General features: G+C 41.7%; 1 protein-coding gene across 2 annotated transcripts in view; it reads left to right on the top strand.

The window, feature by feature from the left end:
• Nucleotides 1-1,800: 1,800 nt before the first annotated feature.
• The window catches only part of LOC148009505 (chloride conductance regulatory protein ICln-like), a 37,448-nt gene continuing 13,509 nt past the window's right edge, over nt 1,801-25,739 (top strand). Inside the window, exons 1-2 of one of the 2 annotated variants that reach the window (XM_087672922.1) lie at nt 1,801-2,034; nt 17,641-17,761. In XM_087672922.1, coding sequence (XP_087529048.1) covers nt 1,874-2,034; nt 17,641-17,761 — 282 coding nt within the window. In that variant the 5' untranslated portion in view covers nt 1,801-1,873. The remainder of the gene's footprint in view (nt 2,035-17,640; nt 17,762-25,739) is intronic. The other variant, XM_087672921.1, reaches the window with a different exon arrangement.

Raw genomic sequence — 25,739 nt, 5'->3', positions numbered from 1 at the left:
TGATATAACAACAAGAAGAGGAGAAAAGACACAAAATGCAAGAGGAGATGGATAGAATGGGTAGAGAGGAGACATCTAGGAGAGCGCAAGATACAAGGAAAGAGAAGGAGAAAGTAGTAGAATTAGGAAGTAAAAAGAAAGATAAGAAGAAGGAGAATAAGCACCACCGTAGAGAGGAGGAAGATAGTGACAGTTCAGAAGATGACTATGGAAAATTCAAGATGCCCCAACCAGCCAAGTACAAGGGAGAGAGAGATGGGCTAGTTCTGAAGAAATGGATCGCAGAGGTGGACAGGTACTTGAAGTATTCATGAATAATTGAAGACAGGAAGGCGGAGGTGGCAGCCATTTACATGGAGGAGGATGCTGCCAGTTGGTATCTGCTGGAACAAGAGCAAGGCCACACCATCTTTTCATAGGAAGAACTCCAGGAAGAATTGAAGGACTAATTCATTCCAAAGATGGAAAATTTTAAAGTGAGAGATGAACGGAGGAACCTCAAGCAAACACAGGGGAAGATGAAAGAATATGTCAGCAAATATAGGCAGATCATGCTGCATCTACCAAACATGGATATAGACACTAAATTACATGGATTTTTGTTTGGGATGCAAGAATGGGCTAGAAGAGATGTGGAGAGACAGGAGCCAACAAGCTTAGCAGAAGCCATGAGAATGGCCGAAAGACTAGTGGACCTGGAAGGCAGAAGAACAGCACAGGGAAACCAAAGCAGGTTTAACAACATTAGTACCAAGAGGAGCAACAGGAAGATGGGGAAACAATCACTACAGGCCAACCCCTAGCACATTGTATGGGCCCGTAAGATCAAATACATCATGGTCCAAGCCCATCCGTCGGAATCAGATGCTTCAGATGCGAGGGTCCACACTACCAAAATAGATGCCCAATAGAAGATACAGCTTCATCAAGTGGATCAAGGGTGAATGCGACTAGTGCATATGGAGGAGAAGAACCACAACCACCGCGCATCCAAGAAATCCCAAATGGAAGTGAGGAAAGCATGGACTACCCAAGGGTTGGGTCAGTTAGCGCCCAACCCCAATGCATGGCAGCCATAGTAGCGGCAGTTCACCATCTATACATCAAAGGCCGAGTGGGCGAAGGAAACCAACCTATCATGGTGGACACAGGAGCAACACACAACTTCGTGATACCAGGGTGTGCAGCAAAACATGGATTAAAACTATCGAAGGCCCCATAAGGATTAATAATAACATTTGCACAAGGAGAAGCTAAGGAAGTGAAACAAGTCTTTGCAATCTAAGTAGAAGTCGACAAGTGGAAAGCAAAACTCAACTTCTTAGTAATCCCCATGGATGATTTTGAAGTGATATTGGGCTTGGAATTCTATGACAAGTATGTCATTGCAATGTTTGGTAAAGGTGTAAATGAAATGATGGTAGATATGCAAGGAGAAGGCGTCAGAGTACCATGTGAAAGAATGCAACTGCCTAGCAAGACCCCAATCAAGTTGCAAATGAAGGAGAATAAGCCAGGAGTATCTGAACCCTCTTATGTGCGACATCACGAGGGTGTAGTCCTGGGACGTGTCTATGTTGTTTCGCTTTTTGGATTGAATAATACAAGAGTATACCTTGAGCTCATATACCGTGTTACCTTTTTGTGCCATGTTGAGTGCGTAACGAGTGTAAGTTTATCACAGGGAGAGGGGGAGGAAAAAAATTAGAAACTAGAAATAAAGAAGGAAAAAGGAACAGAGGAAAAGGATATGGGTGAGGTAAATGAAGGCGTAGCTTAGAAAGAGTTCCATTTCGTTATTTTTTGTCGTTTGTGAATTTGTGAGCGTCGGCCTTTTAGTCGTTTTTCTTTTTGCCGCGAAAGCAAGACCAGAATGGGAGGCGGAGTTGTTGAATACAGCGTCCGCGGGAAGGATGGGCGTCCCATCCTGGACGCCGCTGCGGGAGAAACTCTGTGCTTGGTCCAGCAAGGAGTGGGAATCGCCTTCGATGATGCTCCCCTTCAGCATCTTGGTATCTTATATGTCACAACCAGGTAAGAAGGCAAGCACTTGGCCAGTGCATGGGACTTGAGACAGTGACTACCTGCTTGCAACACGACAGTTCAGCCGGTGAAAACCTGTCCGAAGTGAAAGTTAAATATATCACGACCTGTGTGCTGATGTGACAAACAGTGACGACCTGTGCGTGCTGATGACAGTTCAAACAGACAGTGACCTTCGTGTGCTGTTGTGTGCATCTTGCAGGGATAGGACAGACAGACAGTGACATTGGCCCTTGGAGGAAATTTTTATGGGGTCATGGGACTTTTATGAGGCATTGTTAAAATCAGCAGTATACTGGGATGACCTCTTGGCAAGGGTGGCTTTGTTCTTCGATAGATGCTGGGTCCATGTTGTGCCATGGAGGCTAATGCCAAATTTCTAGTGGTTGCTTCAATAGGAGTGTTCAGTGTGGGTGGAAATGGAAGCCTGTCTTGCTGTGTACTGGCCTTTGTTGAAAGAAGCTATGGCAGCTATTGACATTGTCTTGGTATATAACCCCCAGTTTGAGGGCCGTGAATTGCAACTATATGTGCATGTTGTGGGACACTTCTCATGAGGCATGACTTGGCTGTGTTTGAATTGTCTTGGAATGCATTCGACGTATTTTCGCTTGAAATGGGGCACTTTTGTTGGCCATCGTTGCTCTTGTGCGAAGTTGGGGCGTTTTATGGCCAAGTGCCTAGAGAAAAATGCAGTTCCAAATGTTGGGGTTGCCTTGGTAGTCTATGAGGGCCTCATGGTTGAAAGCCTTTAGGATAATGAGGCTCATGTCGACAAATGTGGATAAAGAGAAGCAGCCCCTGCAGTTTTCAGACCAACATGAATATGGTAGGGTTGATGTTCGCTCTAAAAGAGACAAAAAGGCCAATATTAACATGGTGGCTACTATGCTTGCCACTTTGTAGGAGCCCTTGCGTACCTATGTGTGGTAGAAAGATAAGTCATCTATGGTGCATGTAGCTGATGAAATGGTTCCTTCTGTATCGCAAAAGCCTCTCACTATGAAAGCCTCGACAGACTGTTCAAGGGATCCCCTTGCTAGACTTGCTTTTGATACCCGAGGTAAGGTGATTGCCCCCTTGGATTGTCATTATTAACTTTCCACCCCAAAGAAGGGGAATGATCCCTCCACCTCTATATTTGAACATTAGGGTTTGAGTTCATTTGTGACACTAGCCGATCTTCTTGATGAGAGAACCCTTGAGATTTTGGTGAAAAAGGTTAAATCAAGGCAAAACTAGCTTTGACCTAACTCTTCTTTTTTGGATGCATATGAAAATTGCCACTTGGAATGTGCATGAAATCTTCTCCCGCAGTAAGCATCATGACGTGGCATATTTTGCATGATAACAAATGGAATATGCAAACAAGGGACGTAACATAGAAGGGACTTGGCTCTTCGTTGCTTCTCACTCAGATTTGCTAGCTTAAATTAGTATTGAAAATGGATGCCTAAATTTTCATAGTTTATTATATGATGCTATTCGTCTTTTGAAGTCTACTTGAAATTTGGAATGTCCAAGATCAAGTTACATGGTGGAGTTGCATAACAACTCGTGCATACTTTGAGTACTATAATGTTGTGATGTGCCTCAACATGTGTGATAGTCAAGAGTGAATACATTATTCGAAGGAGGAGAAAATATCTTTCTTAATCATTCAATTTACAATGATGCACTATTACAAAGCATGGGATTGTCTCTAGCTCTTTCTCATCTCTCCCCCCAAATCATGTCTCACTCTTCTCTCTTTATCACAAGTCAAACATGCCAAGAACCTTGCTAATAGATTGTAATGGGCAGTGCATCTAGGTTCTTTGTTGTATTGGCATGGCTATAATTGTGTTACTGATGTTAATCCATTATGCTATTCGGATGGAATCATGGAAGGTGGTTGGACCTTGGCCTTGTACCCTTCTGGCTGGGCCAGGGTGTATTCTTGGCCATAGGATAAACCACCTCATAGCCTCCGCCATAGATAGGTTGGCTCATAGTAGCAATTGATTCAATTTGACAATAAATTGAGCCATTGGTTATGTATGGCATTGCTTAAGTTCTTGTGTTTATTATAATGTAGCTTGGATGATGTTTTGATGGGCAAGGGCTTAGATCAATAGCTGCTTTGTTAGTTGCTAGTCTTGTTTGACGTGGTCTTTCTATTGTGAAAACCATGTAGTAGCAATGCCTTCCAATAACAGTGAACTTCAAGTGTTTGTTATTGGTAAGACCATTTGTGGTGGCTAGACACATTTTCAAAGTGGTCTATTGTAAGACTCACAGTATTAATGCACAACTAAACAAAATAGGAGAGAACCGAAGAAAATTAGAAGAGATTCTCAAATCTTAATCACAACAGTTTGTACAAGTACTAGCTCCAAGAGCAACTCCTATGTCTCTAGGACAGAGGCAGAGAGTGTGAGTTGGAGAGTGTGTCCTTTGTACAGATCTTGAAATGCAGCAGATAGCCTTTGAAAGTGTATTGCAGCAACAAATGTAGATTAGGAGAGTCTAGATCGATAACGGACAGAATTGGGACAGCTTGAACAGTAGGTAATAGGTTGGAAACTGTTAGTAAGATGTAGGCAATTGCTGTAAACAGAAAAATACAACATCAATATGATGTGGCGGATCGGTGACAATTGTTGGAACTAAAAATGCAGGTCATAGATGTCTAGTCAGCAATGCACGCACAGTCTAGCGACTTTGAGGTAGTAGATGGTGGTCGGAAACTATTGCTTGATGGTTGAAGATCAGTAAACTCAAGCCTAGAGAGTAGAAAATAATCGCCAATTGATGGAGGGTTGGATGTAGGTTCTAGTTGGTGGAGAACGAATTGGAATTGAGATATTTGTTGGGAAGGCGTGTAGATAGTAAAGGAGAGGCGCCGACAATTTGTTAAACAAGGATATGTTGAGTGGTGGACAGCTTGTCTATTTTGAGGTGAGTGGATTCTCCCAAATTAGTGTTTGGCTTACGAGACATAGACACTCGATAGAAATGCATTTCTTTTTAATGAAAGTTTGGTAATAATTGAGTTTTGGAGCCATAATAAAGAGCTAATCAAATTTTCTAGTTCAACACTCTCTCTCAGGTCAAAAAATGACTAGGAAGGGATCGTCAAGATAGCTCAAGCCCACAATTGCCCTCAGGCGTCTCACCCCAAAGCAACTTGGGTATGGGGTTGAGGGTGTATGTTGGCCATTCAAGGACCTACCAAGACTATAGAGGTGATGGGTATCTTACCAAGGGAGCCCAAAAGGTCACCTTGGAGAGGCCAAGGCATTCAACAAGGAGTGTTCATTGGCTGTCCAGTGGCCTACTAGGACTTGCAAAGGCAGATGGAACCATGTTGAAATTAAAAAAAAAAGAGTTTAATTGAACGTTTTTGTCTTACTGAGCATCTCTATTCTTGGGAAAATGAAAGGGATGGTTAGATTCAGCACACCACAAAACAAACAAGCTATCTCTACCATCTCTGAGAGTGTTGGTGAAGAAGGAAAAGCATGGAGGGTATATGCGTTGAGTTGCTACAGAGACTATGGAGGGGGATTGCCATGTGAGTTGCTGCGAATATGATGAATCCAGAGTCGACCACTCTTTGATTGAAATGTGCACATATATGTTTACAAGGATAGAATGCCAATGCATGGGGTAATGCAAGATCTCATGCTCAAGTAAAATGCTATGCAATGGTGCCACTTGGATAGTGTCCTTGGAGGGGAATTGTTCACTTGTCCAAGTGCACTTTTACAATTAGAATTATCCCAATGATGTGGACAATGATACAAAGTATAATAATGATGTCTTTGAAAATAATTAAAATCTTGTAAACACCATGAGGAGAGGACCACCTCCTTTCACTACCAAATGGCAGAAGGAGTAGGCACCCCCTCTCTTTGCAAGATATTGATGTCAATGTTGATGTCGATGTTGTTGGGGGAAAGATAAGTATTCAAAGAAGAAGAGTGAGATGTATGTCTATTTGAAAACTAGTGAAATGATTGGTTTCTAGGTTTCCTCAAGGAAGGCAAGAACTTAGCCTTGGAAGGAAAGGACTCCTTGTTTGTCCAAAGTGTGAAGCCCCATCAAAGAAGGGCAACCTAGATAATGAGTGCCTAATGATCCAATTCTTCATTTCAATCAATTGGTAGCTCGTGCAAGGGTTAGTGCCAAATTGAAAATACAAGCTAGTAGCAAAATACCATATAAAACCATAAAACATCATTATTATCAGCAAAGGGAGATAGCAAAGTTAAAATAATTTATAAAGCCGAATAAATTTAATTATTTGATATTCTTGGGGATGTGTTTAACTATGAAGAATTCCTATCTAAATGGATAGCATCAATATCACATTCTCAATGAAAACTAATATCTACCATGACAATCTATAACATAATGTTGGTTGAGAGTATAGTATACATGCAACAAGCTTTACTAACCATGATAATGGCCCCTTTAATACATAGCTTAATTAGATGAATAGTATTTACTAAATACTCAACATTTTGATCTTTTTATATGCAAAATGTAGATGGATTTTACTAAATACTCAACACAACAGAAAGATTTTGACTTAGGTAAATGAGCCGTCTCTAGGTAGGTCCTCTAGAGTTCAGCTCCAAGAGATTCAGGAGATCTCGACCTAGTCTCAATCTTCAGAAATATGTAAGTTACATGTGGGTAGGTCCTTAGTATCTTGGCGTTGTACTCTTAAGGAGTGTCTTTCTAGGCCTTTATATCTTGAGGAAGAGACCAATGCATCATTGATCAATGTAATCCATGACTCTTGATAGTAGTTGATATATTTGACATATGCACTTCTCTGGTGGTATGGATTTATATCTACCATTCTCAACCTTTATTTGATGTGAGGAGGTGCATAGTTGGGCAATAGCTCATCTAATCCCATGTGAAAGGTGTCAATAGATGTGTATGTGTTAGCCTGCTCTTTATCATTCTCAGTCTGTCATCTCTTGGTTGTGAGCTCCTGTCAGAGTCTGACAGGAGACAGAGGAGCTCTGTCAGTCCTTTAGTGGCTGTTTTCATCAGTCCACAGCCTACGGGAGTCACACAGCCCATACTGGGCTGTTATTGTGCAGTCGGCCTAGTTTTCTGGGCAGGTCGGCCAGATAAGATCTGGCCAAAGTCGGTCAGATCTGGCTGGTCGGCCAAATCTGGCCAGGTCGGCCAGTTTACTGGCCTAGGGGCTATATATAGCAGCCCCCCCAGTCATTCCAGCATTGTATTCTGTAGGTTCAGCACTGTCTCCGCCATCTCCGTCTCCGGCATTGGTGCTGCCATTGCTTCCAGTCAGTTCTGGTGCCCTCACTGACGCTCCGGGCTGCGTGCAGGGACTGCTTTGTCCATTTCAGTGTATTCAGCATTCATCTTAGTCAGTGCAGACTTTCTTCCTTCATTCCCTGCTTTCTCTCTCCTCTCCTCTGTGTTCGTGTTCTTCTTCCGTTGCGCACTCTCACATGGTATCATCGCCTGATTGAGAGCACGAAGGACATACCCTCAGGAGTGAGATACCTTACTACTGCTGCCATCTGATCAACAACTGCCAGGCGACTTCTTCTGGAGGCTCTTCAGCCTGCGTTTTCTGTCCACGCTGTCTACAGAGGCTGCCGCGTCATCCAGCGACGCAACAACCCTGCGTTTTTCACCAGGCTGTCCCTCCTTCTACTGGGCGACTCATCTACAGGCTGCGTTTTGCTGTTCTGCTGGTCGCTTCCACTCCAGGCGGCACATTTCCTGCTGGCGACTCCTTTCCTGGCTGTTTCCTGGTGCTAGTGGTCTCTTTTCTGGTGATCGTCATCAGTTATCTTTGCGTTTTGCAGATCCAGGTGTTTGTAGGCATTCTCAGTCTGCGTCTTGGTGGTTGGTGACCACATTGCTGGTCATATTTCGACATCGGCACAACTTTCTTTGGTATTTTGCAGATTCGAAGATGTCTTACCAGTTTTCAGGCTTTGATGACTCAGAGGATGAACTTCTTTCTCATCATTCCTCTGAGAGGAGGCGAGATTATCATGAGGTTCAACGTCGGGAAGAACCTCCTCGCACTCGTCCTTCTTCAGTCCATGCATCTTAGAGGGTTCCATCTACCGCGAAGGTTTCTTCCATGAAGACTGCTTCAGATGTGCGGATGCCTTCCTTGATTCCCTCTATTCAGGTGCTGATTCTCCCTTCCTTTCCGAAGGAAGATAAGTTGGATGGTTCCAACTACTCCCTCTGGTCATGCAAGGTGGCCTGCATCCTCGATACATTTGACCTTTGGGAGCTTGTTTCTTCACCCATCGACCGTCCCCCCGCGGATTCGTCCGATGGCACCTCTATGGACCGTGCAGCCTTATGGGATAGGCTCAACTCTCGAGCCCATTCCTTTCTTTTTATGAGTCTCCATGATTCCGTTCTTGTACATATTCACAGGTTACAGACCGCGGCGGAAGTGTGGAAGAAGCTTGCGTCTTTGTATCAGCACAAGACATTTGCCCACAAGATTTCCTTGGAGAAGAAGTTGCGGATGCTCAGTCTTGATGATTCTCCTTCCATGAAGGAGCACATCACGAAGATGGAGGATATGCGAGGCGAGTTAGCCTCTCTTGGTCGTCTGATATCGTCTGAGGATATGGCGATGATTCTGTTGACTCAGCTGCCATCACCCCGTTATGATGTCTTCTATACCAGCCTCATCACTTCGAGGACCCGTGAGACACTCCTATGGGAGGAGCTTTCCCGCTTATCTTGGAGCATGACGAGCGACTAAAAGAGGTGGGAGCCAGTGGCTCCACCAAGGCATTTACGGCCAAGGGTTGGACTACTTTGAGACTTTTGCTCCTACAGCTAGGATGTCCACCATTCGCGTTCTTTTGGCTCTTGCTGCTCACCACCGTTGGCCTGTTTATCAGATGGACGTCAAGTTTGCTTTTCTGAATGGCGTTCTTGAGGAAGAGATTTATGTTTCACAACCTCCTGGTTTTCTTGTGCAGGGGAAGGAGGATCATGTCTACAGGTTGCGGAAGGCTCTTTATGGCTTGAAGCAGGCTCCTCGTGCTTGGTACCAGCGGATTGACCGCTTCTTTCTACAGAGTGGCTTTGCGCGCTCCGCTTATGATCCCAACCTCTACTTACGGGTTGTGGATTCTCTTTCTGTGTTCCTTATCGTATGTGGATGATCTTATCATTACAGGGAGCGACACTCAGCAGGTGGAGCATACTCGGTCCATTCTTCAGCAGGAGTTTGACATGATGGATCTAGGGATCCTTCACTTCTTTCTAGGCCTGGAGATCTATCCGATGGCACAGGGCATTTTTATCTCGCAGCACAGGTATATCTCCGAGCTTCTTTCGGAGTTTGATATGGCTGCGTGTCGGCCTATCTCATGCCCCATGGACCCAGAGTCCAAGCTTTTAACAGCTGGAGTTCCCCTTCTAGATGCCACTCGTTACAGACTCCTACCCAGGATCACTGGCAGGCAGCCTTGCGGGTTCTTCGCTATTTCCAGGGGACTCGATCCTTCGGGATCCTGTATGGAGATGGGATTACCCTTTCTGGATGGAGTGATTCTAATTGGGCAGGTGATGTGGATTCGAGACGATCCACTACATGTTATGCTTTCACCCTTGGATCCGGTGCTGTCTCTTGGAGCAGTAAGAAGCAGCCTACTGTGGCACTTTCTTCTACAGAGGCTGAGTATCGGGCCCTATGTTCGACCGCTATGGAGGCAGTTTGGCTCCGTCGCTTACTAACGGAGATTGGCTTTTCCCAGACCGGACCTACGGAGCTGTGCGTGGATAACCAGAGTGCTCTTGCTTTGGCCAAGAACCCGGTTTTTCATGCTCGCACGAAGCACATTGAGGTTTAGTATCACTATGTTCGAGAGCGGATCGTGGATTCGGAGCTGGTGGTGGTCTATTGTCCTACGGCGGCCAATGCTGCTAATCTCTTTACGAAGCTTTTGCCTCAGGCTTCTTTGCTTCATCACATGCGGTTCTTGGGTCTTCAGACCCTCCCAGGATCTGAGAGGGGGTGTTAGCCTGCTCTTTATCATTCTCAGTCTGTCATCTCCTGGTTGTGAGCTCCTGTCAGAGTCTGATAGGAGACAGAGGAGCTCTGTCAGTCCTTTAGTGGCTGTTTTCATCAGTCCACAGCCTGCGGGAGTCACACAGCCCATACTGGGCTGTTATTGTGCAGTCGGCCCAGTTTTTTGGGCAGGTTGGCCAGATCTGGCCAAAGTCGGCCAGATCTGACTGGTCGGCCAAATCTGGCTAGATCGGCCAGATTTGGCAGGTCGGCCAGTTTACTGGCCTAGGGGCTATATATAGCAGCCCCCCCAGTCATTCCAGCATTGTATTCTGCAGGTTCAGCACTGTCTCCGCCATCTCCGTCTTGGGCATTGGTGCTGCCATTGCTTCCAATCAGTTCTGGTGCCCTCACTGACGCTCCGGGCTGCATGCAGGGACTGCTCTGTCCATTTCAGTGTATTCAGCATTCATCTCAGTCAGTGCAGACTTTCTTTCTTCATTCCCTGCTTTCTCTCTCCTCTCCTCTGTGTTTGTGTTCTTCCGTTGCGCACTCTCACAGTATGTTCATGGTTGAGTCTGTGCATGCGATCCAATGGGTTAGGGCATCAAGATATTATATTGTGTATTTAGGCATTTTAATTGGCTTTTTCTAATTTCTATTTTGGGCGTTTTTGTGTTGGCCGACTAGCATTAAATTGTGGCCAACTTGTTGCCATTTATGGCATTATTTCAGCCTTTTTATTCAGGCTCCCCCTCCAGAGTCATCATTCATTTGTCATTCATAGGTCCTTGCTGGAGAGAGGAGCCGGTGCTAGTGCCTTCACAGTCGGTGGCTGGCATTGGTTTTGTACTGTTTCATGTCTTGGTAATGGATCCCATTTTGTGAGTATTCTTTGGAGTTCTCTTCTTTGTAGTGTTCTTTTTTTCTCATTGTCTTGTGTTCAACAATCTATTTTAGCATACATATATGCCTCCATTGCTGCATCTACTTCTAACATGGTATCAGATTGTAGATCTAGGCCCTTGTGGCATGCTTCTTTGCTGATTACAGGCCATCTACACCCCTGCTGATTTGGCATCAGCTCCTTGTTGCCAGTCGACTTGTTGCTGCTTGCGTTTTCCCTCTTATTGCTTGTACGGCAGCTTGGGTCAACATTTAATGTTTGCCTAGCTTGCATTTCCAAATTTTGAATAATTTATTGTTGTGTTTTTCACATTTACTACTCTCATAGGTCGGGTGACAATATTTGTTGACATCTGATTGTGTCTATTGGCCGTTTTCAAATTTTTGTAGTTGTTTTTTTTGATTAGCCTATGAATGCTCATTGCTACATGTGAACTCTATTTTTGTGTAGTCTATGTTGTTTGGTTGGTTGTCTTTTCTCTTTGTATACATTCTATCTTCTCTTCTTATCCTCTCCGGATGGCTCCTCCGTGTACTACAAATGATAAGTTACATAGACCTGACTATCTTACATGGAGTGCTGTGATGAAAGCCTGGTTTGTGCAAAAGCGGATGTGGTACATTGTTTGTGGAACTATTTCTCCGCATTAGTATCATTTTTCTCTTCTTGAAGATTTTGATGAGGACAACCATGAGGAAGCTGTGCTTACATGGGATTTGGAAGATGCACGTGCATATTTTGCATTGCTTTGTTGTATTTCTAAGGAAGTTCTATTGGCGGTTACCTGTTGCAGAACATCTCCTGAAGTATAGTGGAAGCTTTAGATGTATGAGACACCTTCCACCATGTGTGCTGTGACCCTTTATAGACAACTTTAGTAGATAAAGTTTGAGTCTAAGGAGATCATTTAGTCATTTTTGCTGTGTGTTATATAGGTATAGGACTAGCCTTGACACATGCAGTTTGCCCTTCCAGAGGCACATCTCGTGGGAAGGGTACTTTATAAGCTTCCTTCAATGTTTGATAGAGTGACTAATGCTTTGAGGGCACATAACATTCTCTACACTTGTGAGCTTCACACATGTCCTTGATGTTGCTTGAGCATGAGGCATCTTTGCGTTTACAAGGGAGGCTTTTGTTAGCAGATTAGTCAGTTCATGGTTGAGTTTGTACTTGTGGTACAACAGGCTGGGCTCAGAGATTATTTAGGCATTTTATTTGTCACTATTTATGGGGATTTAGCATTATTTGCAACCAGTTGGCCAGCATTTAATGTTGGTTGACCAGTCATATTTTTGGCATTTATTTGCCCTATTTATTGTCAGACTCCCTCCTCCTCATTCATTCATCACTTGACAGTTCTTGGGGAGAGGGAGGAGGTACTAGTACCTCCACAGCTGGTGACTCACATTGCTTTTGTACTGTCTCATGTTTTGGTATATGGATACCATTTTCCAAGCATACTTCTGAGTTCTCATTTGTATTGTGTTCTTTCTTTCCCTTTCGTTTTTGTCTTGTGTTTTAATAGTTTTTTACAGCTTATGTTTATGCTTCCATTGTTGCACCACTTTTGACAGCTTTTGTCTTCATATGGCGGATTTGGTGAGGCTTTTGTAGCTTTAGAGAGGGATGAGAGGAAGAAGTCGAAGGTCCAATGTTACTACTGTGGTAAGAAGAGCCACTTGCGGAAGGATTATAAGGAGTTAGTAGCCTTGTGGAAGAAGTAGGAGAAGAAGAAGAAGTGAGATGTTGACTTCTTCGACGTGTCATTCTTTTCCTTAGACTTCAATTTAGATCCTTTGGCTTGGGTGAAGGCCAAGGCGTAGAAGGCACGGAAGGGGTCCTTCTTTAGATCGAGGGAAGGGCTTGGTACCCCTTTCTCTGCTGCTTTTTAGTACAGGTGATGTGGTGATCCCTTATGACTCTTTGGTGCCAAAGAGGGAATGTGGGAGGGTAGTGCGATGGGGTCGGTGAGCCTCAACTATATAGGTATACTAGTGCATAGGTTAGAGAGAGGCACATCCTTGACAGATCAACCAAAGTTTGGCAAATTCAAACCTTGGAGTTGGGATTAATATCAAGGTTTATGATATTCTGGTATTTGATAGAGAACGGGATTTGCTCCTAGTGTGAGCTCATAGTCTCACATGAGGGGACACTTTGGTGGTATGACCAAAGGCGGAAAATCCATGGTCACATATGTTTAGAGGCATTTTTGATAGGATGGTCTTGTATGCTACTGTGAGACATTGTTGACAGACATTGAGAGCTGCTTTGATTGTTCTCTATTTTCAGGAGCTAGTATGATTGACATTTGACATTGGGTTCTCTCCAAGGCACCTTGGTGGTGGCTTGTGCACCCATTGCTTGGGTATCCATGGTTTTACTCTGGTTGTCCTTGTTGTATGTACAGTGATGGGACACTATCATTGTATATTGTATTGTATTAGATCACCCATGATGTGAGAGAGGGTGCTAGTAGATATGTCAGCTCATGGTTGAGTTTGTGCTTGTGATCTAGTGGGCTAGGGTACCAGGATATTATCTTGTGTATTTAAGCATTTTATTTGGCTTTTTTTGATGTTTATTTTGGGCATTTTATGTTGGCCGACCAGCATTAAATGCTGGTTGACTTGTTGCTATTTATGGCATTATTTCAGCCTATTTATTCAGGCTTCTCCTCCACTCTCATAATTCATCTATCATTCGTAGGTCCTTGCTGGAGAGAGAAACCCGTGTCAGTGCCTTCACAGCCAATGACTCATATTGGTTCCGTACTTTCTCATGTCTTGGTATATGGATTCCATTTCTTGAGCATTGTTATGAGTTCTCTTCTTTTGCAGTGTTCTTGTTCTCTCTTGGTCTTGTGTTCAGCAGTCTATTTCAGCATACGTATATGCTTCCATTGATGGATCCACTTTTAACAAAAGGTGGGCGTCCATGTATCTTGGGGGGGGGGGGGATTGGGCAATAAAGCCATTATTTGTAGTATGGAAAATATGCTCTCTATAAACAACCATCTTTATTCCCAAGTCTTGCACTGGTGCCAAGAATGTCATCTTGGTGTCCAATTGAGTGAGGTCCATCCTCCTGCTAATCTCTAAGTGGCTCAAAGTGCAAGATGGTGCATGTCACGAGGACGTGAAAATTTGATGCTTTGCTTATGTTTAATTGACATTTGATTAAAGGATTAATCAAATGTGCAATTAAAAGATGCACGTGTTGCACATGTGAGGCGCAAGCTACTTTTTCACAGTTGAAGGCCGAAGGACCTTGTGAAAAAGATGGGTGTCAAAGACAAAAGTTGTAACAAGTTACACTTGTTAGATTCTAGGTGAATTTTGGTGTCAGTTTGCCCCTAGGACCATTAATTGGCCATTAAGTGTCAAGGGTGACACTAGGGATTAGGCATTAATTAATGGATTAATGCTTGTCCAAGGGTCAATTAATGCATGGGACCACTTTGGATTGCAAATGGCCTAGCCAATTAATTTTTGGATGGGCAAGGTCAATTTTTTGGGCATGGATTAAGGGCTAAATTAATTTTCAGAATTAATTAATTCTGAAAATTAATTAAATGGCTGGAAATTGCTGAAAAGGGATTAAGAAAGCTGCCACTTGGCAAAACTTTGCCATGCAAGTGGGGGAAAGGCTAAATAGGGCTGAAGGGAGAGGGAAATCTCGTTTTTTCATTTTGGAGCTGTTGGACTGTTGCTGCCAGCTTTTGGGGCCATTTCCCAGCCATTGGAGGCCATTTTAGTGATGGAGATTGCATATTCTTGACCTTGGGAAGCTGGCAATTGCTGTTGATGCACTTTCTCTTGAAGATCATAGGCTCTAATGCTCCTATTGTTGTTGGTGCATCCGTTTGGGGTTGGTACAGTAGGGCAGCAGCTGATTTTGATCAGTTCTTCACGACAAATCTCAGAATTTTCTCTCTCTACAGCATTCTCTCATCTCCTTCAACCTATGCTCAGCCCTTCTCAGCAATTCTTAGCCATTCGGAGGAGATCTCAGCCATTTTTGGTAGGCCGATCTGTAATTTCTGCAGTAAACTCTAATTTACAGCAAAAATTAGGGTTTAGCAGCCACCTTGGGATCCGTGCCAGAGATTGAAGGCTCAGGGGACTGAAATCAGTAGCTGATAATTGAAGATTATCAAGGGATTTTAGAAGCCAGCCCATCCCGAATTGATTTGGGGCAGCATTTGGCCAGCCAAGGGTCAAATTGGAGAAGAAGTCCTGGGTGAATCAAGGGGCAAATGACCCAAAAGGCTTGCTGGTCATTTATGACAGCAATAGCAATTGGTTAGCAGGAGGAGATTGAAGAATCTCAAGTTGTACTCCTTCCAATTGAATGAAAGCTAAAGAAATACTGCAAGGGGTGCCGGTTTTGGGGCCAACAGGGAGTCTACTGTCCAAGAATGTTATGGTAAAGTGTGTATTTCATTTTATGTGCATTTATTTATTGCTGTAATTAACTCTTAAATCAGGTTATCACCACCCTTTCCAAGAAGGAAGGCTGGTTGCAGTGCATCTAGGGAGTACTGAAAGGGGGTAGTCTTTTCATGGCAAAGCCATAACCAAGTTGATATTTGTGCATAGAAGAGGTATCTCCCTTTCGAGCAAGTTGTTGGGAGGACTCAGAGAGCCAATCGTGAATATCTAAGTTTGGATAGATCCTACCACTAACTCAACTCTAATGAGCTCATGTGGAATTGAGAAGGTACATTTAATCATCTTGGTGATCATGGATATAAGGGGTCTCTCCATTGATTTCCATCCATCCTAAGTGCGACTCGATCTGTTGTAGTGATCAAGGTTGAGCCCCCATACGTGCACTCCATATAATAATGTGGATGTGACTAGCGTATCAAAGAGCCACAACTTGGTGTAGGGTCCTTGAAATTGTACATGTGAGCACGTCCTCTCCAAACCACCTAGTGCCACTTTTGTCAATCTAGTGTCTACCGCCTCTCTCATAGAGAAAGCTTGTAAATAAAACTCCCAAGTATGTGTAAGAATCCACATACTCCATCTCCTCTTGCCCAAAGATGAACTTAGGAGGTGTTGTGTGAAGATATACGAAGGTTTGCATTGAGGAAACATAGAATGTATGACCACGATTGATACCGACGTACAAAACTCTAACACTAAACACAAAACACAAAACTCAAACTCAAAATGCAAAAACACAAACACAGACAAAGAAAGAAGAGAATTATGAAGTGAATGAATCAATGCTACAAATGAATGTAAGAGTGTGCAGAATGCCCAAGGGCAAAGCAATGAACGTCAAAGTGTACATTCAGTGAAGACGGATCCCAAGTGCTGTAACCACTAGTTGGACAGTGGGAAAGAGCAAAACACTGATCACCAAGGTCGTACGCAGCTAGATGATAGTAGAGAAAGGGGTGTGATGATGAATAGAGTAGCAGATCTCCAAAATGCAGCAGCAGGTGGAGTGTTGGATGATGTGTCGGGGCTGGCACTGCAAAATGCAGCCTGTCTAATGTTGAGAGGATTCCCAGACAATGGAGTGGCCTTCTTGATTAGCAAATGCAGCAGTTTGGAGGGGCTGAACGGTGTTGCCAGCAGCTAGAGTGATGGGTGGCAGTAGTGGACAGGTCGCTAGAGAAGGATTATGACATGGCAGCAGTTTGGAGGGGCTGGACAGCCACAGGAAGAAGGCTGATGGCTGAAATCTGCATGTGAATGTGAGAAATCTGCATAGAAGGATGGGGTCGAATGGTGGGTAGCCTATCTATTATAGATACAGAAGGATCCTCCCAAATTAGGGTTTTACATGTGGGACACAAACTCTTTAAAACCACTCCCTGTTTAATGAAACTTTTGGTAATTTACTGTTTTGGGGCTGTTTCAAAGAGCTAATTAGTACGTAATGAATGTTTAGCTCAACATGCGATCTCTTGACCCACTGTGGCGTGGTGTTAAACACTATAACCTTGGTTTTACCAAGGTTCACGAAAAGCCTATTGTCTCACACACACACACACACACAATTAAAGCACAATAATACTCAATCGCAAGTGAAAGCCAATGTACTAATGAATGAATTGTGGATAATGCCACACTTAATGTGCTAGGTTTCCAGAAAGTGTTCTTTTGTAGATAAAGCTAACCTTGAAATGGCTTCACTATCATAAGCAAGCCTAACCCTAGTGACTCTAGAGTCCTAGATGACTAGGGGTTACTACTGTCATAAGTGACAGTTAAAACACACTAATAAGCTTGAAACATGGAATAAAGGGCATGAACACGGAGCCAATGAGATGGCCTACAAAGAGAAGACATGCAAAGCAAAGATGTGAAGAATCAAAGAGGAAGGGAACATGTGAACAGCTGGTTATTTCTGTAATTCTTTCAGTATTGAAAGAAGGCTCCGTTTTTTAAAACTTTTATGGTTAAGGAGAGACGATATGTTGATGAGGGTAAAAAGAGTTCATGTCTAGGTTTTCCTTTAGGTTTTCTGTTTTAAGTTAAAGGGTTATGGAGTGTAATAATTATCTGTCATACAGCCTTTCCCAAGGGCGCACAATTTTGCAACATGAGAATGTTGTTGTTAAGGACTAACATACATGCTTTCTTGTCCATGCATCATTTTGCAGTGATCTGACTGCTGTCCTGTTGTGCATTTACAGGAGACTGATTTGGTTAAGTGATGCAGACATTCATGGTTATGCTGTGGATTTTCTATCACTCTCTATGCATGCAGTTTCAAGGGATACAGAAGCATATCCAGCTCCTTGTATTTATACTCAGGTTTGCTAGATGTGGTGACTTTTGCTTGTTTTTTTTGCTGAAGTTTAGTTCCTAACTCATAAACAACTACAGAAAGCTGTTGAAATCTTATGCATCCTCCTCAAAAGTACCAACATTTCTGGTATTCGTTGCCATGTCTTTGTCAGATGGAGGTTTTGTCGTGCTAGTATCAGTAAGCTTGATGAGGTTATCTGAAATACAGCATATCTTTTATGTCACATTGTCAACATCAAAGGCATCTTGGCTGCATTATGCTGAGCAATAGTGTTTTAACAGAGCATTAGGGACCAGGGTTCGTGTCATGAAAGTACACAAACAGTTGCAACATATCACTATTTGCAATGGATTGTGTTTGCTGGCTATCATAATTACAAAGTCGTCACCTATTCGAAGGGGAGAGAGTTAAGCAAGGTTAAAGTAGGTCACAAACTATGTAATTGATAAAAAATGAGTGACAGGGGTTGCGGCTCCACATGGTACTCGCTAACTAAATTTATTATACTCGGTATTCAAAGGGTCTTACTGTGGATCACTAGGATTAGATGATACTGGATTTGGATCTATCGATTCAACAGTATCATTAGCTTATGAATTTTCGAATTATGAGCCTTGAGCATGCCGATGTCATTCTTGGTATGCTATGGTTTTTTGATAAATACTTATCCTTGGATTTTGATTATAAAAATCATGTTTTTTTTTGGAGCTGGTCATTTCCATGTGATTGAGGGTTGTTAATTTTCTAAGATCAGAGAAAATAATATACATGTGATTTCAACAACGAAATTTACTCAATGCTTTTTTGATTTAAGTATTATTGCTTACATAGTGAGAGTATTTGGATATTACACGAGCATATTTAAGTTTTTTCATCCGAGCTACTTGATGGACTTTCACCTCTCGCGGGACCTTAGTGTAAGAAGTGGTGCAACAATGAAAGCATAGACAAGTGTTGAAATAAACTGTTGAACACAAGACAAAAGAGAAAGAAAACAAAAGAACAAAAGAATATTGTAAAGAAAGAGAACTCAAAGATGTGCTCAGGAAATGGAATTCATATACAAAGCAGAGAATGATGCGTATGGAAATGCTAATAAAGTGTAGCACCAAGAACCATGAACAAAAGAAGTCTCAATTCCTACATTAGGAAAACCATCCACACCATAGCCAAAACACTGAGCTCAAGAATGTAGGGCCCTTAAAAATGGGGATCCGCACTAGTGAGTGAGCAACCAAGAATCTTCTTACTTAGTTTTCTTTATCTCCTCCAAAATATATATTATTGTCATTTTATCCTTGTGGAATTGCCTCAAGAATGCATGCTTCAATGCATCATTAGTGGGAAAATGATCCCACTTGTATGCACTAAATGAATATATGACTTCACCATTTATAGCAAACTAAGTTTATTTGACTAGATCACTAACACCTAGACCATAGGATTGAGATGTTGCTCAGTAGCCATCCCGTCTCTCGGCAACCTTACAAGTTTAGCTCGAAGGAGGAAGACAATATAGCTAGACAACTTTAAGACTATTTAGCTAAGGGATTTATTGAGTCGGGCAAGTCCCATATTTCACGAAAATCGATCTTAGTTTCGGTTACTATTCGATATAGATAGTCTGAAAGAATGCTCTAAAAATCTTTCTGAGGTTTTACTAGGTTTTTTTGAAAATTCATAAATGTTGAATCTTTAACACATTTGCTTTAAGGGTATTCAAAGCAAGAAAAAGCATGTCAGTCCGTTGTTTGGACTATTGAGCTCGATCAATGTTTTCAAAGATTGAAATGACTTGCTACCATTGTACCAATGTTGTAAATAATGGATTCAATTAGACCTTTTGAGATTCATTGAGATGCGAGTGATTATGCTTTAGGTGCTGTCCTTTATGAAGATGGTCGATCTATCGCATTTGAGAGCCGTAAGCTCACTGATGCCCAAACTTGTTATACCACCCAAGAGAAAGAATTATGGGCAGTCATCCATGCACTTAAAGTATGGTGTCTTTATTTATACAATGCCCAATTTATTATTTAGATGGACCACCATTCATCAAAATACAGTTGTGATTAGCTCGATCTCTGTGGTTGAAATGCGAGATGGATGGAGCTTATGCAAGAGTTTGACATCAAAATTTGGTATAGAAAGGATGCAACTGATATGGTTGTCAATGCTCTTAGTCGAATTCCTAAAGTTAATACCTTATCGTTCTTCAAAATCTTTATTGATTTTTGTCTTTTTCTCAGAAGGTGTTGTCAAAATGATCTTTACTTTGGTAACAATCCCAAATTACAATGAATGGGTTAGCGTTTGAATTTCCTAATAATTACACAAAATCCAGGTGTTGAATTCTGTATACAATGCCTTCATCAATTGGCACGGGTCTCAAGGTGGTTGTCAAACCTTGCTTTTTGTAGAAATTTAGGGTTTAGGGTAGAGATCTCTCTGCTGTTCACCAAATTTGGCTAAGATCTGCTCAAAATGGTTGAAAAATGCTGAGGTCTACTGAGAATTGGTTGGAGAAGGTGAGAGAAGGCCAAGATGAGAGAGAAATCTGGTTTTCTTCGTGAGAATACTCTAAATTCTGCTTGTTGCTTGCTCCAGCTTGTATTTAATGCGGTTACCTATTTCAAGACACCTCCAAGGTGTTGTCACTTGATTAGCAATGTTGTTGCCAGTCCCTCGAAGGTGGCTCCTTGCTGTTTCTTGTCTGTTGAGGCTCCTAGATGGTTGTCTTCTGCAGCAAATTGGTGTTCTCTGACAAAAAAAATGGACTAGCAGCTCTATGCCTCTCTCTCCGAAGCTGTAAACTAATTGAATGGTTGAGACTCAGTCCCCCAAAACGTTTTCTCAGTTCCATAGGCATTTTTGCCAAGTGAAAGCCTTCTAAATCCATTTTTTAGCATTATCTAGTCATTTAATTAATTTTCAAAATTAAATAATATTGAAAATTAATCTCAGTCCTTCTAACCTTGCCCGAAACTAAATGTGTCCATCCATAATTAAATTGGCTAGGCCATTTGTAACTTGAAGTGGTTCTTAATCTTTGCTGATTGTTGTGTCACCACCAACACTTATCAACCAAATAATTGTCCTAGGGTCAATATTGATACCAACTAACCCCTAAAACCCAGTCGGCGTAACTCATCAGGGCTTTTGCCTTTGATACCCATTGCATCCTTGGGGTCCTTGGCCTGTTACCATGAAATAACTACCATGTGCAGCACATGTGCTAAATAAAATAACTTAATCAAATGTTATCAGTAAGTTTAAAGCATCTCAAAATTTCACGTCCTCGTGACAGACCTTCCCCTTGAAATCCTTACAATTGTCCTTGATTGTATTGCATTGTACCAAAGGAAAAGCATATTGCGTTGGAATTTTCATAAGGCATCACAGTCAGAACATTGTGCACTGTTATCCAACCATGCCACATGCCCCAAACCTTGTTGAAAATTTCCAGCTAGCATAAACAATCTAGAACTGTTGCTAGAAACCCATTGGATATCTCCATAGCTCATATTTCTCAACTGTTTTGACTTCCAACCATAGAAAAGCGTTAATTTAGTATAAACCATGGCTGAAACTATTAGTGGCATTTATTAACATGCTGTTGTCCATGGATATTGAGCATAATCTGATCATAAACAAATCACTTGTTGATTTGAGAACTGATCACAAAAACTGCTGCAAATGTGATCCCAAAGTGGTCACAAACTCATCACAAAAACAGATAAGCAATCAATCATTGTAAAAACTGATCCCAAAAGTGACCATAAATGGTTCTCAAACTAATAAAAAAGTGAGCTGAAACTGATAACAATTTTTGTCTCAAAATTAAGGCAAAATTCATGTAAAATTGGTCATAAGTTGATGCAAAAGTATAGTTCCAGTGCCGAGGTGGAACCCATACACATTGGCTAGTACACTAAGTAGTGACCTCATGGGGCAAACATACTATCGGCACACTACCTTGGATGCATGCTGAATACATTAGAGATCCATTACATACGAGAGTTGTCCATAACTAGAGGAGTGGAAGTGCTACCTCTCCCTTGAGTATCAGGCAATACTTCGGACCCTTGCTATATTGAACTAGATTGAGCCCAAACTAAAGTTGGCTACAATTGAGAGGCATCTAGATAAAGGTGCAACAATGGAGGATGGTTTGGTAAGTCATCCTCTTCCATCCATTTGGTATCCATTGGTAAATAATTTTGAAATTTCACAAAGTATCCCCTTTAATCTTTACCTTTGACCTTTCTTTTCTTATGTGCCAAAATTTGCTCGGGTACCAAAATCTCATCTAGCTCCTCAATCTTAGACTAAATTTCAGCAAACATATCCTTTGGCACCTCACCATGAAAAGGTCTATTAACATGAAAGGCATTGTGTATGCATCAATGTGGAGGTAATTTCAGTTGATATGCCATATCATTGATGTCCTCCAACGCCTGGAAGGCCCCATAGTATCTCATACTAAACTTTGGATACAATCTTTCTTTTTTTTTAATCTTTTTGAGCCTTGTCTTTTCAAAACGCAGCAATACATAATCGCTCTCTATAAACTACAAGGCATGTCTATGATGATTAGCTGTCCTCTTTTACTTTTTTGATGATCTATGAAGTGCATACTTTATCTTTGCATAGGTTGTATCCAAGTTTTCCACATAACGATTAGCCTCAAAGATCTTATCCTTAGTTTGTAAGATATGTGGTACCTTCTTGCCATTCTCAATCACCTCAAATGGAGCTTTGTTAGTGGAACTATGCATTGTGTTGTTGTAAGCAAACTCAACCAAAGACAAATACTACTTCCATTGTGTCTTGCGGTTTGAAATATAACACCTCAAAAGATCTAACATTGTGGTATTTGCTTCCTCAGACTGACCATCTATTTGTGGATAGAAGGATGATGAAAATTTTAGCGTGGTATCCATATTCTTAAATAATCCCTTTCAAAATAAAGTGGTCATCCGAGGGTCTCGATCACTGAAACGATCGACTTAGGCATACCATGATACTTAAAGATGTGTTGCAAAAACAATCGTATCATATGATTAGCCTTTATTTTCTTTCTCACCGGAATAAAATAGGCTTGTTTGTTAAACTTGCAAATGATATCCTCTTGCTGCCACTTCCTTTTGTTCTATTTTCATAGATGCTTAGACAGGTTCAAAGAGCCCTAATACATTTCATATGAAGGGTACCATTCATGGAAAGGATGTGTTTATTCTAATAGACAGTGATTGTACACATAGTTTTGTGAATAAGTCAATTGTAGACATGTTACATTGTTTTCTCACTGATTTACAGCAACCCATAAGAGTACAAGTAGCTAATGGTGAAGAGGAAATGAGTACTCAAATCCATAGGTTCCTATACAGTTAGCTGAAAATTATTAGGATATTGCTGAGGACGATAACCATTCATAAGGGGGGAAGTGTTACATCCTTGGACATCTTGATGGGCGCTAGTAGCATTGGTCACGATGGTTACTAAGTGACTTAGTATGAATGCACTAAGAATACTTTGGGGTTAGGGCATTTGAATCCTATTTATAGGATTCAAGACCTATTATGCACATTATTGTGTGATCATCACTCTTGGACTCTTGGCTTGTTGGCCAACGCATCCATACACCAAGATGGTGTGGCTCGGTGGTATGGGATGCTAAAACTTGGGATGTGATTGTGACTCGTAGTACTGCTAGCGCTCAAGCTCGGGGGTGAGGTTGTTTGGTTGGGAGGTGAGTCAGATGTCCAATCCGTTTCATTGTGAATGCGGCTTGTGTCATGTCTCGTGTGTAGGTTGGATCCAAGGGGGACATTTCAGACAAGCTCATTTTAGAGTCCAAATCTAAGCAACTCTATATTTGATCTTTCAAAAACATAACAGGATGAATTAATGTAGTCATCATCAGCAAGCAAGCTAAGCAAAATGCAGCTACTACTAGGCATGCTATTGTATGAAGCCAAATTATGAGTTTTTCTCGTCATCAGCCAAATGACTCTAAATCCAAGCAATTGTGTATCTGAAGTGTAAAAAGAAAACAGGCTGAAAATTGATGCAATTATCGTCAACAAGCAAGTTTAACAAAATGCAGTTACTACTAGGCATGTTGTTGCACGAAGCCAAAATCTGAATTTTTCTCTTCATCAGCCAAAATATAGATTTTTTCTTGCAGTTTCAGTATTCTGCATGTTCAGGCTGCATATCAATAATGATACCCTCCATCCTTATTGTTCGTGGCAAAGTTGGGCCAAATATGGATGTGTAGTTGCCAAGAAACCCATTTCATAAGGTTAAGAAACTCATTTTATGCCTAGGTGTTTTTGAAATCTATGAAACACATGTTGGAAACCTCGAGAAAAACCCTACTCTAAAAAATGCGTTTGAACTTTTGTAGTCGACATTTATCACAATTTTATTTGACATGCTGACACGGATATTGACATTGATTATAGGTATTTTCCTTGAGTTGTTGTACATGATGCATGTACATATTGATGGCTTCTTCTATAATTAAAGTTAATATTGTCATGGATAATGGACCATGAGGCATGTAAATATTGATGCTATGTTGAATCTTCATTTGCATTGTATAGGATTATGAATCATGATAAATTTACATTATATATGAGTCATATTTACAACTTGGCAACTATGCATGGTTGCATGGTCTTATATGATGGATTGTTAGATGTGCCTTCATGCAAAGGCACAATGTTCAATAAGGCCATTGGTACCTCTATGATAGGTATTATTAGTACAATAAATTCTATTTGGAGTCACATGCAAGAGGCCATCATAGACATAGGGGTCCAAAATGTGGTGTAGGTGATCACAGTTAATGGTAATTGTGTGGCTATGTGAGCATTCTTAAATATAAGTTTCTTACCATCACATGGGCTCCATGCACTTTGCATTTTCTTGACTTGCTTATTGAAGATGTTGGTTAGATATCTTGGTGTATAATATCTTCAAGATTGGTGATTGTTGGCTCTTGGACATCTCATTGGCTCTAGGTATCTCCCCTTTTCTCTACTTTGTTTTTATTTTCAGCTTTCCGTTATGACACCTTCATGCACAAACAAAAATGGTAATCTCCAAGGCTCTACCTTTCACACTTGGAGTGTTGCTTGTGGCCTTTTCTCTTAGGAGAGATCTTGAGACCCCAATGTCCATCTTAGTCTAGTATGACAACAAAGGTGGAAGAGGATGAGTACCTTAAGGCAGTTATGGATTGGGATTCAAATGATGTTGTTGTCTATGCAACATCATTTAGGTGTTTTTCCCAAATAGATCTCTTTGGCAGTTACCTCCTGTAGGATCTCCTTGGAGGCTTGGGCCAAGCTATGCGACTTGTATAGGGGATAGTCTCCTAGGTGGGCTCTCACATTGGATGGTTAGCTTGGGAAGAGGGAGAATCCATACATGCCTTTTTACTCCAAGTGTCAATTATCCAAGATCACCTTCAAAACATGGTTTTGGCTCTTATAGAGGCTCATTGGGTGGAGATTGTTTTGCACAAGCTTCCTTGCTAGTATGATGGTGTGGCTTATGTATCAAGGTCTCAAATTGTCTCAACCGGTGAGTTTCAGCATATGAGCTCTATGCTACTTGAGCATAAGATAGCTTTGTAGTTATAAGGGAGATTGAAACCAGCCTTCCTTCTTGGAATGGGTGGTGATAGCCTGATTTAAGAGTTAATTACAGCAATAAATAAATGCGCATAAAATGAAATACACACTTTACCATAACATTCTTGGACAGTAGACACCTTGTTGGCCCCAAAATTGGCGCCCCTTGCGGTATTTCTTTAGCTTTAATTCAATTAGAAGGAGTACAACTTGAGATTCTTCAATCTCCTCCTGCTAACCAATTGCTCTTGCTGTCATAAATGACCAGCAAGCCTTTTGGGTCATTTGCCCCTTGATTCACCTAGGACTTCTTCTCCAATTTGACCCTTGGCTGGCC

This window comes from Lygodium microphyllum, chromosome 30 (genome assembly GCF_053477565.2).
Source record: "Lygodium microphyllum isolate KBCC chromosome 30, Lygodium_microphyllum_v1.1.10, whole genome shotgun sequence".
NCBI lineage: Eukaryota > Viridiplantae > Streptophyta > Polypodiopsida > Schizaeales > Lygodiaceae > Lygodium > Lygodium microphyllum.
Note: the sequence above shows the minus strand (reverse complement) of the source record. Positions and strands in the feature narration are given on the sequence as shown.